General features: G+C 35.0%; 1 protein-coding gene across 3 annotated transcripts; it reads right to left on the reverse strand.

Annotated features, from left to right (window-relative positions):
• Positions 1-5,677: 5,677 nt before the first annotated feature.
• LOC131603967 (probable serine/threonine-protein kinase SIS8) lies at positions 5,678-12,290 on the reverse strand. Of its 3 annotated transcripts, none has more exons than XM_058876448.1 (13): positions 10,924-12,286; positions 9,527-9,967; positions 9,336-9,439; positions 8,015-9,243; positions 7,853-7,893; positions 7,683-7,751; positions 7,430-7,530; positions 7,187-7,265; positions 6,990-7,088; positions 6,833-6,901; positions 6,661-6,710; positions 6,389-6,565; positions 5,678-6,272 (listed from the first exon to the last, which is right to left on the reverse strand). In XM_058876448.1, exons 1-13 carry the CDS (start codon positions 11,377-11,379, stop codon positions 6,134-6,136), a joined length of 3,054 nt encoding a protein of 1,017 aa, XP_058732431.1. In that variant the 5' UTR covers positions 11,380-12,286; the 3' UTR covers positions 5,678-6,133. The 3 variants fall into 3 exon arrangements, with proteins under 3 accessions (XP_058732431.1, XP_058732433.1, XP_058732432.1); XM_058876450.1 differs by having other exon boundaries at positions 9,527-9,986; positions 10,924-11,061; XM_058876449.1 differs by lacking the exon at positions 5,678-6,272 and having other exon boundaries at positions 6,427-6,565; positions 6,823-6,901; positions 10,924-12,290.
• Positions 12,291-15,594: the final 3,304 nt, after the last annotated feature.

Consider the following 15,594-nt stretch of genomic DNA (forward strand, 5'->3'; position numbering starts at 1 on the left):
TAAGTGTTTGTTGGATCACGATTTTAACAACTTTGCCACCAAAGAAATTACCGGGTCGAGTCGCGGATCGATACGCTTTCTTTAAAACGTTTCGCGGTACTGCCAAAATTATGCAAAGCAGCTCTTAATAACCACGACGCCTCCAGGATAAAACAGCCCAGTTCTATACTATACGATTACTACTTGCACGGTAGATAATCGGTCTAGAAATACACCCTCAAATGGTACTAGGACCATTCAAATATGGTATGAATACCATCTTAGTATCTGGTATAAAGACCAGTCGTAGTAATTTCTCAAACCAAGAGAAATTTCAATAATTCTCTAAAGAGAATCCAAGAAAAAATTATACTTATAATTTCTCAACTCAAACGAGGAGAAATTAACATTATTCTCTAAAGAGAATTCAAGAAGGTACTCGGAAAATTCAACGAGTAGAAAGAAAGAGGGAGAAGTTGGCACTTCGACAATTCGAAAGACGCAGAGTTATGAGAGTGAGGAAGGAAAAACTCAAATTAAGTTTTTGGTGTGTTTTGAAATGAAACAAGTGACTTCATTATATAATGAAATAAACTAGCTAAGATTTCTAATCTAAGCAATGTGGGACTAAGAAGTTTTTTCAACTAATATACATTGTGGGACTCCACTTAATGAACTTTTTCAATTCATCTCCCTATATTGGAATATATGCATAATATTCCAACAATCCCCCACTTGAATTTAAAACAGTGTTTCAGAAATAACGTCAAACGTTTCTAAGATTGTGCATAAGCAGAGGTGTCTACGACTTGAACCTTTGCGTAGCAAGTAGGATTCCGATTCAACAAGAGTGACACAATTGTCTTGAACTCTATCTCAGACATCAAACTCGCACACAACCTTTTCTTAAGGTGTATTCTAATAGCCCGTGCTTTAATGGCCCTGCACGTGTATCCCGGTTTAGTGAAGGCTCTAGGAATTCTGCCTCGAAATTCCATAGGAACCGGCCTCAGTTCCACAATCACATAGGTGAGTCTATCAAGAGTACTCCTGTAGCCTAGGTACTCCCTCATACAAAGTATAGATCTCATTAAGAGTTTCTATTATCTCATCCTCTTATTACTTCAGGATTCATGCTTCTTTTATTTACTCTAGCATGATCTGCTCATATTACTCACAACTTGTTATTACCCATTGAACCTATTTCTTGGGATCTCCAGTCATTTAGGTCGGGTTACCATCATGAGCAACTCATTTCTGTATAGGCATTAGTCCCATCTTTTTTTAGATGTATTATGGACTTTCTCTCTAGCTAATCCTTTCGTCAAAGGATCTGCTAAGTTTTCATCAGTGCGTACATGATCCATTCTTACAGCTCCTTTAGAGATACAATCTCTAAAGGCATTGTGCTTTCTTCTTATTTGACGTCTTTTACCATTATAATAACGGTTCTCAATTTTTGCAATAGCCGCGGTACTATCGCAGTGGATCAACACAACTGACATAGGTTTTTCCCATAAGGGAATCTCAGCTAGCAAGCATCTTAACCAACTTGCTTCTTCACTAGCATTTGCTAATGCGATCATTTCAGACTCCATCATGGACTGAGCCAGGATAGTCTGCTTATTTGATTTCCAAGATACAGCTCCTCCAACTATGTTGAATACATAGCCACTAGTAGCTTCGGAATCACCTGACAAGGTATTCCAATCTGCATCACTGTATCCTTCAAGTACAACAGGAAATTTCTTATAATGTAGACCGAGATATACGGTCCTTTTAAGGTACCTCATGACTTGCTCAATAGCTTGTCAGTGCTTGTTACTCGGTCTACTCGTAAATATGCATAACAATCTTACGACATATACAATGTCGGGTCTAATACAATCAGTGGCATATCTAAGGCTGCCAATGATGCTCGCATATTCAGTTTGTCTCACACTTTCACCAGTGTTCTTAAACAGTTTAACACTTGGTTTATAAGGTGTGCATGCAGGTTTACAATCAAAGTATTTATATTTCTTTAAGATCTTCTACACATAGTGTGATTGATCCTAAGAAATTTCTTGCACGGGTCCCGTGATCTTTATACCAAGAATCTCGTGATCTTTCATATCAAAGTTGTTACTCAACAATGATTTCACATCATTAATGGTCTGAATGTTTGATCCAAATATGAGTAAATAGTCTACATATAGACATATGATAGTGTAAATGCGATTCTCAAGTTTGTAATAAACGCATTTGTCACTTTCATTCACTTTATACCCATTCGATATCATTAAGTTATCAAACTTTTCATGCCATTGTTTAGGAGATTGCTTTAATCCATACAAAGATTTGTCTAACTTACAAACCTTGTTTTTCTTGTTCATGGATCACAAACCCTTCTGGTTGTTCCATATAGATTTCTTCTTCTAAGTCACCGTTTAGAAAAGCAGTTTTAACATCCATTTGGTGTACTATTAAATTATAAATAGCAGCAATTGAAATAAGTACCCTAATGGATGTTATTCTAGTGACAGGAGAGAAGGTATCGAAGAAATCTACATTTTCTCGTTGTCTAAAATCCGTGGCTACAACAAGCCTTGTATTTATCAATAGTTCCATCATATTTTAGTTTCTTTTTCAAAACCCATTTACAACCGATTGGTTTGCAACCAGGAACCAAGTCTACTAAGTGCCAGGTCTTGTTAGATTCCAGAGAATCTATCTCATCATTAATAGCTTCTTGCCATGAGTCTACATCCAGAGAAGACAAAGCTTCTTGAAGATTTATTGGATCTTCTTCTACATTATAAGCCGCATAGTCAGGCCCATAATCTTTAGAAACTCTTACTCTTTTACTTCGTCGAAGTTCTATTTCTACATTTTTGTTGCTTTCTGTGCTTCTTATCACAAGAATGTGACTCGATTGAGTGCCCCCACTATTTCTCAATTTGAAGGGAAATTCATATTCATAGAAATCAACATCATTTGATTCTATGATCGCTTTTGCATTTAGGTCATAAAACCTATATGCCTTACTGTTTGTTACATATTTAATGAATACATATTCATATGCTCTATTAGCGAGTTTAACTCGTTTCGGATCCGGATTTCTGACATAAGCCAGACATCCCCAAGTTCTCAAATAAGACAAGATTGGTTGTCTTTTCTTTAATATATCATAAGGAGATATATTACTCTTTGACTTGGGAACTCTATTCAGGACATAACAAACAGTCAATAAAATTTCCCCCCACTAGTGAGGTGCAGCACCAGAATTCATCATAATTGCAACAAAAAATTCAATAAGAGTTCTATTCTTTGTTTCTGCTTTACCATTTATTTCAGGAGAATATGGAGCAGTCGTTTCATGTACAATTCAATGTTGTTTATAAAAATTATTAAATAAACTAGAATCATACATATTACCTATCACTACAAATTCTTACTAAATCATTTTCAAATTCTTTACAAAGTTTTTGAACTTATCAATTTCATTCACAAAAATATCATTCTTTATGATGATGGTGTACAAATCTACCCCAATAAATTGACTAAATATTTCCTTATTTATAAGAAGAAGAGAAAACATAAACATGATTCTTTATAATATCAGAAGTATACATGACATTCTTCAAGATTAAAGTCTTTTCATAGGTGGACCATGTTCCACTTCTCCAATATCGACAACATTAGTGGTGTGGGCATCTCCCAACAACACTTTCTTATCTTTAGTATTCGTGTATGTTTTAAACATAACACGATCATAACAACCACGACGAGAGACGCCTGTGTTTATCCACCAACCATCAAATCTATCATCCATGTTGATTTCAATGATCATATGAATAAATTTTCCATTAGCCAGGTTAACTCGTGCATTACGGGCCACACCAAGTTCAAGCATTACATGCTACATCTCTTAGCCATATGACTTAGTTTTCCACAGTTGAAACAAAAGCAAAACCACGTCATTTCTTTGAGGTGGTGGTTGTTGTCTAGTTGGAGCAATTGGGGCCATAGAAGGGTTCCCATTCTTAATTCGGTTCACAATATTGCAGTTCTAATTCTATAATGATTTGCCATATGGCTTTAGAACCATACCGAATTTATTTTTGTTGTTTAAAGCAACCAAGACTTTTCTATTTAATCATGTCTCTGATATTCTTCTTTAATGAGAATAATCAGTCTCTAAATAAAATATTATTTTATTTTCTAACAAGGCATAATTCATAAAAACTTTCAAACTAGGGGCAGTTTGTCAATAATAAAAGAAATTCAAATTGCTTATAAATACATACCTTCACTGATGATCTTATGAGCAATATTTTGAAGTTCGTGACTTTGAGTTTCTATGGACCTTTCAACTACCATCTGATACTTCACGTAGCTGCTAAAATCATTCTTCTGTTCTCCAGCTTCTTCAATGTCATACTTGTTTTTCAGAGTCTCTTAAACATATTTTGAAGTATCGCAATTAATGTAATAGTCATACAGATCATTTGTGATTCTATTCAGAATGTTATAATCATTCTTTCTATAAGGTGATTTCATTCCTAAGCTGTAAATTGTTCGCTTTAATCTGTGCAGCAGATTCAGCTTCAACACTATTATGTGTTCCTTTTGATCCTCAAATTTCTTACCGTTAGTATGTTCGGTTGATCCAAAGGGAGCAACAAAATGTCCTCGGTCAAAATGTTAGCTATTTTTTTTTCAACATTAAGAAGAAAATCATCATTTGTTGCCAACATTTGAAGTGACATCTCTCAAACATGACGGTTTGTCAAAGAAAGTATCCGCAGAAGTACCAATAATTTCTTCAGTAGCCATGGCAATTCGAAACGTCTTAAAATTGTTGGATCACGATTTTAACAACTTTGCCACCAAAGAAATTACCGGGTCGAGTCGCGGATCGATACGCTTTCTTTAAGACGTTTCGCGGTACTGCCAAAATTATGCAAAGCAGCTCTTAATAACCACGACGCCTCCAAGATAAAACAGCCCAGTTCTATACTATACGATTACTACTTGCACGGTAGATAATCGGTCTAGAAATACACCCTCAAATGGTACTAGGACCATTCAAATATGTATCTGGTATAAAGACCAGTCGTAGTAATTTCTCAAACCAAGAGAAATTTCAATAATTCTCTAAAGAGAATCCAAGAAAAAATTATACTTATAATTTCTCAACTCAAACGAGGAGAAATTAACATTATTCTCTAAAGAGAATTCAAGAAGGTACTCGGAAAATTCAACGAGTAGAAAGAAAGAGGGAGAAGTTGGCGCTTCGACAATTCGAAAGACGCAGAGTTATGAGAGTGAGGAAGGAAAAACTCAAATTAAGTTTTTGGTGTGTTTTGAAATGAAACAAGTGACTTCATTATATAATGAAATAAACTAGCTAAGATTTCTAATCTAAGCAATGTGGGACTAAGAAGTTTTTTCAACTAATATACATTGTGGGACTCCACTTAATGAACTTTTTCAATTCATCTCCCTATATTGGAATATATGCATAATGTTCCAACAGTGTTAGATTCTCTCCGAACATAATACTCCCTCTATCACTACTATAAGTAAGTATTTCATTTTCAGATTCATCGACTAACTCATGTATTTGATCTAAATTATAGACCAGATACATCAGTTACTCTTGAGCTGAAAAAAGAAGATTACTCCTTCAACAATATGTAAATCAGAGAAATAGTGGCACAAAACACATTTACTGAATTTACATGATCACTAGATACAGAAGCAAGCATTTTTCACTTACATTTAATCCTTTCTTCTGTTGAAGTTACAACTGCAACTTCTAATAACTATTTATGGACAACAAAATTTAGATTCTGATTACAACATTTTTTTGCCAAAGAATTTTGTACAAACAGAATGGAACAACCTGACAATGGCTGCGTCGTAAATTACAGAAGAGAAAGGAAGCAGATAGAAAAAAAGGAAAAAAAGACTGGCACGAAAAAACCTTGAATAAGAATGGACGTTAACTGATATGGTTTTGAACCTATCAGTAATGGAAAATAATTTACAAATTGCCCTCGCCTTTTTTAGCAGTAAGATGAAATTGTTTCGTTAGCTGTATAATCGTCTATTATGCTTCAGGATCTTCAGGAACTCGCGATGATGGCGTTAGCTGTATAATCGTCTATTATGCTTCAGGATCTTCAGGAACTCGCGATGATGGTGTCGGAGCATTTGCTCTATGCACTTGAGAAGCAGTAATTGGCTTTTGCAACGGCTTCAGCAACGCCATGATTTCAGCAAACGTAGGTCTCAATTTTGGATCTCTATAATCAAAAAATCGCATATCAAGTCACATTTTATCATAGAAAGAAATATGTTTGAATCATAAATTAGTTCAAAACGGAAGAATTAAAAAGAATTGAAAAACAAACACACTTACGTCTGCCAACACTGTCTAATAATACTTGCAACAGCAGGGTCCACATTGTCTGGAATGTCGAGACGACGATGCTGGAAACCAACAGCACCAACAACTTGCATTGGATTCATTCCTCCCCAGGGTTGCTGCAAAGTACAGAGCTCCCATAATATGACTCCGTAGCTAAAAACATCACACCTAGTAGAAAAGAAAATGAATCATACAATCTGTTTGTTATCCATTCATGTTATCGTAATATAATAACAAATACCGAGAAAGAATACAAAGCTTACTTTTCATCTGAAAGTTCATTTCTCAATACTTCTGGAGCCATCCACTCGGCCTGAAAAAAATATTATACATAACAACCATTAACTAATATATTCGGTTGCAGTAACGAGTTGGAAGCTAATTATCTAACATCAATGCAAACAATAGAAGGAAATAAAAATTACGATAGCTTACTGTTCCCGCCGTTGATCTTGAAGAAAGGAATGTACTGTACTTCATTCGGGATAAGCCGAAATCACATACCTATTCAACAGTAAAAAAAATAAAAATCACCATGCATATATGCTATCAAGGAAGATTAATTAGTCACAAGATTCAACTCAATGAGCACCTTTACAACCCAGTTTTTGTCGACAAGAAGGTTTGGGGATTTCAAATCCCGATGCACTATCACTGGTGTGCTGTTGTGCAAATAGTTCATTCCTCGAGCCTGAAGAGTCAAAAGAGATTCACTAGTTATTATTATAGCAATGATTTGGTGACTGAAGAAGCTTCATTGATTCAATTTAAAGACAACAAACTCCATACAGCGTCCAGGGCCATCCTCAATCGCCTTCGCTCGTCTAATTGACTGTTAGGTCGGTGAAGTAATCTATACAAACTCCCTCTGTAAAACATGAATATCTATCTCAGTAAATACACCATTTATAGCTTCTCGTGAACATTAAAATACACCATTTAGTGCTTATACGAAAAACAGTACAGTTTAGTGCTAGCAAATATCGACTTCCAGATAAATTGCAAATATGCAAATGAAGGATTGTAAGTTACCTCGGAAGAAATTCAGTAACAATTGAAAGATTTGGAGGCCGAGTTATAGCTCCCATGAAGAGAACAACATTTGGATGCCTCAATCTTCTCATAATTTGGACCTATTGTAGTTTACATCATAATCAAAATAAGCACTTCTATTATACACAGCAAGAATAACTAAATAAGCACTTCTATCATACACCTCAATAAAATCAATAATCAACAACGAGTATAAATAAGTAGACATTGCAAAAGTTGAGGTGGCTTATACCTCACTTTTGAATTCTTCAAGTGATTCCCCAGAGATATCTTGAAGTAGAAACCTCTTTACAGCAACTTCCTACAAATCAAAAAGCAGAAACATACTTTAAATATATATTAAAATCTATAGTTTACAACATAATATGAAAGATGATAAATATCAAAATTAAAGAAACTTACAGTTCCATGCCATTCACCACGATACACTTCTCCATACGATCCTGCATACCAAACACACAGCACAGGCTGCAATTATTTTTTTCTACAGAAAATCGAATGAAAAACAAGTGTTCCTATACAAAGTAGCACCACCTAACATAATAGTAAAAGCAAAGTTCATACCAAGTCCGATACGCTCACCCATCGAGATTTCCTCCCATGGAATATCATACTCAGCAACATCTTCTAGTGCAGAATCAGATTTTGAGCTATCATTACTTACTGATCTATCAGATTTTCGCTCGCCTTCTGAGTTTACTCCTAAAGCATTATTCTCTCCATCACCACTACCTGTCTCTCCATCACTTCGATTCCCCTGCTCATACTGTTTATTGACATTATTGACAGCAGCAGTGGTTGCTACAACAGCCGCAGCAGTGGCAGTAGCAGCTGCCGCTACAGGAATTTCAAAATTTGAATCTGTGCTTGACTTTGCCACGGCAGCTACCATAGACGAAGCGACAACAGCAGCCGCAGCCGCTGCAGCAGCAGCAACCGGGACATTTTTCCCATACTTTACTTGTGCTGCTTCTGTATCGGATTGTATCTGCTGTCCAGCAGATTCCCTTGTATCAAGAGAATGGCCGATTCCTAAACCTTCTACAGGCTTAGAATGCTCCGTCAGATGGCTAGGACTTGCTTTGGGATGAGTTCTGTGTGGAGGCAATGGAGGCAAAAATCGAGGAGTAGCTTGATTATCGCCAACCTTGGCTTCTTTCTGTGCACTTCCATATTTATATTCATCTACTTCTTCAGTTGGAGAATTGTCCTCGTTTTGATTGGCCTCATTTTGAGAACCTATCTGGTCATGATAAATTTCAGAAAACAAGTTAGGAGGAGCAACAACACCGCTTTCAAGTAAAACATCGTGAAGCTTTTGAGCCAAGTTAGGGTTCTCTTTTGCAGCGTCGATCATATATTGAGAAACATCTTTGACTTTCATTCTATGTGCTGCAGGGGAACTGATCCCTTCTGTCCAAGAAGGAGATCTTCCGTGCGTGTACGGATAATTATTAGGTCTGCTAACAGATTCCCTCGCCTTGATCTTTTCTACGTTCGGCATATTTTTGAATTCATTTAACGGTTTCTTTACTTCATCCTTGCCAGTATCAGATTCCTTCCCTGCATAGGCAAAATGCTTGTACCTGTTTCCTTTTTCAAAAGTCCCAAACTCCGAAGTTTCTCCGGACGAACTTCCAACACCGCTGCTGAACGATGCAATCCGAGACGAATCATGATCTCTTGATGAAGGACTGGCAACGAAAGAAGAATCATCGTACTCAATATGCGAACCAGCTGCATCGGATGGAATAAGAGTTCCAGGAGCTGCCATGAGGTCAACAATGTACTCCCTGAAATTCAGATATATCATAACTTATAGACACATAACAACGAATTTGCTTCGTCGTCCGTTAGAATAGAAGTATACAAATTTAACACTTACCTTCCTTCATCAATCTTGACAAAGTTCATTGCCACATCGTCGGAACCTGTATATTGCATTCCTTTCACCAACCGACAAGGGATACCCAAACTATCGGCTAATACCTACAGACAATTAATATAGCGGTTGTGATCGCTAATTCCCTTGATATAGTTTAAGAAAAGAAAATGATAGTGTAATAAGTCAAGTACCTTAAATAGCAATGCACGATGCCGAGCCAGTCCCATGGTCAGCGAACCAAGAGGCAAAACCATGCTACCGAGGGTTGCTTTTAGACTGAAACTAAGACTCCTCCATGCTCTTAACATGCTTTCAGGATCTTCAACTGATCCACCCATATATTCAGCCACTAGTATTGCAAGCTTGTGCACCAGATTTCTATCTATAACTATTTCAAAATCTTCTCTTGACTTTATCACTGCAAGCTCCATGGCCTTTTGCTCAAGTTTCAACAAATTGGAATCAGCAACCCTATTGACCAAGACTGCTTCCCATTTTACATCATTTCCGGTTGGGGTTCCTTGCAGATCTATAAGAGAAGGCATTCTTGTCGAGGTTGAGTCGGTTAAGACACCGTATAGATCATAGAAACCATCTGAGATCTTGTCATCATAACCAAGAGCATTGTAATTCTGTGAAGCATGTATAAGTCTACGATATGAGATAAGTTAGAAAAATAATATAAATTACAGCAAACTAGAACTAAGTAACCAAATTACACAAACAAGTCATTTTATGCCCAAACTGTTAAATAAAAGCATCACTTAAGCTTAGATATGTTTTAGCCACGCATTATTACACCGTTTGATCTATGCAGCCGACATCATCTAGTGGGAAAAAACTTTGACTATTGTTGTTATATCTCTGTGAAGGGGAAAACCGAGATGACAGTCCCATAACCAAATATCTTATAATAAGGTTAAAAGACCAAAATACGTAAAAGTCCTAAAAGCTATAGAATTTGAGGAAACCAGCCCAACAACGCATAGCTAGCTACATCATAATCTAACATTATGTATGACCAAACAATTGAAGATTAGACGTGAAAATATGTTTTCTGACTAATTCAAAGATGAACTGTTGAAATTCATTTTCTAAACATATATGATACATGTCATTTTATCAAAGCAGACACCAAATCTCACACGAACCCTTGGTGTAAAACATAATAAAAAAATCCTTTCCAATGAGGTAACGTCAACTACATAGATCAAACAACGTCATATTATCCCATCGTAAATCGTCTCTAATGATAAATCACTTAATATAAATTCTTCTCAAAGATTATCCCTATAATTTCCCTTGGTCTCTCACTATTATTTACTATTAAATTGTCCTCCATTTAATCAAACTTCATGACAACTTATCCATCATAGAATTCTAATCTTACAATATTGACATTGATATCTTGTCAACTCTACATCACTTAGCATTCATATACAACATTGCAGTTGCAGATTGTATAGTTGTTCCGTAAAGTTTTACCTTGGGACTTTTTTTATAGTAATTCACAACAACACAAGAATGTGACTTCATTCAACCTTGTAATTTGTAAGTCAACGGAAGGACTATTAACAAAAGTACTTACCCAGTATCGGTAGGCGACAACTTCGGCTGGTGTATTATCAGGGTCACAAGATCCCAAACTGATCTGCTTAACAGCTTCAATCTGCACAGCCTCAGGATCCTCCTTTGCACTCAGTTCTAAAGCAAGCTGAATCTGATATTCCTCCTCCACTTCAGGATCCCTTGAACTGCTAGACTCCGAATCACGCTTCCCCGATTCACAAACCATATCCAAACCACCACCAAAACTCACTGAATCCGATAGCTCCACTCTCTCCCCTCTTGCCAAATTTGGAGATGGAGGACTACATGGACTCTGCCTATTATTAGAAGAAACTGACTGCAACCAATTCGAAAGCTTCTTTCGCGTAGTAGGCGACGAAGACGAACCATCATTGACCTTGTTACTCCTTTCACCTTGTGAATCTTCTGATTGATTATTAGACATTATATGAAGCTTCTTAAGAATGTTCTTCATAACTTTTCACCTTGTTCAAAAACCGAATGTTAAAGAAGTGAAAACCTCTCCATAGTGTTGTTATTAGACCAAGCATGAATGAATCTCAGTCTCAAAAACAACAACAGTACAAAAACAATTATTTCAGCAAAAAAGCTCCTAAACCCAGAAACCAAAACAATGAAATCAAATAGAAAATCATATAAAAAAAGCTATAAAGAAACAAACTTTACACGTTTGAGAATCAAGAAAGTGATAAGGATAGTTGAATTGAATCGAAATGAAACAAAACAAGTATCCTAATCAGCAGACATAACATAACATAGAAATAGAATCAAAGCTTTTGTAGCATAAAAACCACACTTTTAGGAAGCATGAAAACAAGAAGAATGAGAGAAGCTATATATGGAAGAAAAGAATGGATCTTTATATGAAAGAAAGAGTGACAAAAATGGGAGAGACAACATAAGATGAAAGGGCGGGTAATTAAGAAGAAGCTAAGAAGACAGCAAAGGAAGAAGCAAGTGGGAGAGGATAGTAGGGGCCACATAAACACAAGAAAAAAACAAACATGACCCACAATTCATGAGAGAGTGAGTCAGGGAGACAGACATGAAAAAAAGTAAAAGTGGAGTTTTTGTGTTGATGGTGGAAACCAACAAGAGCAAAGAAGAACCAAGTTGGTTTGTCTTTCTTAATCTTGTTCAACTTTATTGTTCGGAGATGGAAGTGGTTGAGAGAAGAGTTTGAGTTGGAGTGCTTGTTGTGAAGTTCTCTAAAATAAAATGGTCCCTTTGAGGTTTAGCTTTTGCTATATCAAGAAAACCCAATCTTTGTCCTTAGTGATTCTGAGTAGAGGACAAAGGACTTTAGAGTGGAAGTGGAAATAAAACTCAATTCACTTTCATTTTTCATGTGCAAACCACACCTTTTTGTTCATCTTTTCAATGCCATTTCATAATTCATTCTTACTTATGCACCGTACATATCTCTAACCACTACTACTTCAAATTAATATTCTATCAAGTTATCTCTAAATTATCATTTTATCTCTACTTTATTTTTAATGAATATAAATAAAAATTTGTATCATCTTGGATTTATTTATTAATTAATACTTCTCAGCAGTAACGAATTATAAACAAATTTTATTTTTTATTAAATAATTATTTAAATCAGAGACATCAATTATTCAATTAACCTAAAAAATAAAATTTGCTTATAATTTATTACGAGGGAGTATTATCATTATTATACAGAAATAACGGACAAAAGAGTAACAAGTTGTACCATTATTCTTTTTGAATTCATTGTCATATGTGATACAATATTGTTATGGATGAACCTTTATATATATATATATATATATATATATATATATATATATATATATCAACAGATATTTGGAGAATGCTTCTCTGTTTTCCGTCACCCCCTAAATTTTATTTCTCATCCCTGTCCCCAATTCCTGCCATGGGAAATATTTTTCCCCCATCCCTATCTCGACAGATCTCCACAGAGATTGAATATTAAGAAAAATTATACTTATCAATCAAAACTATGACACTATGATTTCATTATTGTTTTCCTTTTTTTTTCTAAAAAAACACATATTTTACATATTTCTTTTTTCTCTTAAAATAAAAATACATCTTACATCAATAACAATAAAAAGCAAAAACACTTATTGTTGCTAATAATTTTTCTGCAAAAAAAAATATATTAACAGAACTTGTTGCTATCATACTTCTACTAATTTACTACAATAGACGTCGTCTAGCGCAAGTAGTTGATTATGTTTGAGTGTGGCAAATCCATAACTACTAATTTATTAATTGAATGAAAAACATGTTACTAATGGAAGTAAAGTGAATTTGAAGAGTAATTATCATAAGCATAATGAAAAAATGAGAGTGATTGTTGTGATGATAATGAGAACAGAGGAGATGATGAATGAATGAGACAAAGATAACTGAGAAAGGAAAAGGAGGAGACAGTGTGTACATTCTATGTATTGGATTCCCTTTTCTAGGGTTAAGTACTTGGGAAGTGAAACAATACATAATACAATAAAACATAAAAATAAAATGATCTACTAATGACTCTTTATTTTCTAATACATTAATATTTGTATATAAAATATAAAAGTTAAATAATATGGTCGGAGACGGGAAATTCACGGGGGATGGTACTTTACCAATCCCCGCCCTAAAGTGTCATCGACTTTTCCCTCCATCCTCGTCCTTGCAGAGAAAAAGTTCTCCAACTTCAGAGTTCCGAACAGATAATCCTCACAGAGATATACATTAATCGATGCAAATTGATATCCTTAAATTTATATAGTGGGTGTTTGATGATTGTATATCTGTCAAGCATGCAAATGATATTTGTTAGTTATTATTATTATTATTATTATTATTATTATTATTATTATTATTATTATTATTATTATTTATTGTGTCTTTATAAGAATAGTTCGGTCTTTCCTAGCATTTAGTATTTATACTCTAGTGTAACCCTTACTCTTTAAGTTTTGTTCATTCTATTGAAATCTTAATTCAAAGTTCTTTCTTTTTTATATTTTATATGTTCATTATTGTTAACATGGTATCAACGAGCTTGGTTTGATTTTGGGAACTACCGTAAATGGTCTACATATTTTATGACTTGGCGCAACGATTGTTTTCTGTGATCTCAATTAGAAGGCTTGTCACTTGTTCATGGTAACTAAAGGATATACAAATACAATTGAATCGTTACAGGTATTACCGTTGGAAAATCTTTCATCATAGAAAAAAAGTTCAGAATCATGATCACTAGAGCGAAAGCCAATAAATGTAATCAACGTAGTAAACTTCTTAAACCAAGCTCGTGGATCTTGTTTCAGATCATATATTGTCTTCTTCAACTTACACACTTCCCCCTGATAATGAGAAACACCTTGTGGACACTCAATAGATGGAACAAAGTGGAATGTGACCTTAATGTTATTATATATAAAAAAATTCATCTATTTATTTCATCTCTTTATATGGTAGCTAAAGGATAGAACCGCTAAAGGTAAAGAAGGAAAAATATTTCATCCTATACAAGAAATCACAACAGGTATTACAATTGCACTTTAATTGAATTCTTGTACGCCACTTGTTGCATTCCGTGGCAAATGTCATATTGGTGAGTATAAACTTGGATTTGCATCATTCATTGCGGATTGAATATAGTGACAAATTATTAATATTATTTACAATTTTATTTTATACTTTGCTCAATTGTGGTGTTATGGTTTCTTATAGTTCATTACAATGAGTAATAATAAAGATGACTTTCTTCAATCGTTTAGTGTCTAACTCATTGGAGAAAGTTATCCTTATTGGAGTCATGTAATGAAAAAAATTGAAAGAAAAAAGGATGTGGAGTTATATAGATGGGATCTCAATTAAACCTACAAATAAAAAGGATGAAGCATAATATGCAAAAGAGTTGAAAATACATGATGATTTTGAAGGCATTCGTGGGGGTATTCTGCATCATAATCCTTTTCTCAATGTTAATTCATTTTTTAATGAATTGTTGACTGAAGAAATTAGACGCAAGTCCCACTCAAATTTATTTCCAAATAAAGGGGTTCTCACCACTCCTCCATCTATTTTTGCTGCTCCATTCCACAAAGGAAAACCTCAAGGCAGGGTTGGGCTTGATATTGATGTGCTTTTGTAAGGAGAAAATTCATTGGAAAGCACAATGTCCCAAATTTTTGAAAGAAAATAAGAAAAACTTCAAGATTCTCACCACTCCTCCATCTATTTTTGCTGCTCCATTCCACAAAGGAAAACCTCAAGGCAGGGTTGGGCTTGATATTGATGTGCTTTTGTAAGGAGAAAATTCATTGGAAAGCACAATGTCCCAAATTTTTGAAAGAAAATAAGAAAAACTTCAAGATTCCATCATCTAATATTGCTGCTACTCCTACTACTACCATTGGTTCTAGTTCGGATCAAGCATATCCTTCTGATATTGCAGACCAGCTCCAAAAGCCTCTTGCCACTCAATAACATGCCATGTATGCCTCCTATATTAAAGGTTTGAACTCTTCTTCATTGTCTGGTATATCTCGTTCCACATGGATTTTAGACTCTAGAGCATCATACCATATGTCATATAATTCTAAATCATTTGTGTCTTTGAACATTGCACCATATATGTTAGTTATGACTATTGATGGCACTCATATGCCAT

Source organism: Vicia villosa, linkage group LG5 (genome assembly GCF_029867415.1).
Source record: "Vicia villosa cultivar HV-30 ecotype Madison, WI linkage group LG5, Vvil1.0, whole genome shotgun sequence".
Lineage (NCBI taxonomy): Eukaryota > Viridiplantae > Streptophyta > Magnoliopsida > Fabales > Fabaceae > Vicia > Vicia villosa.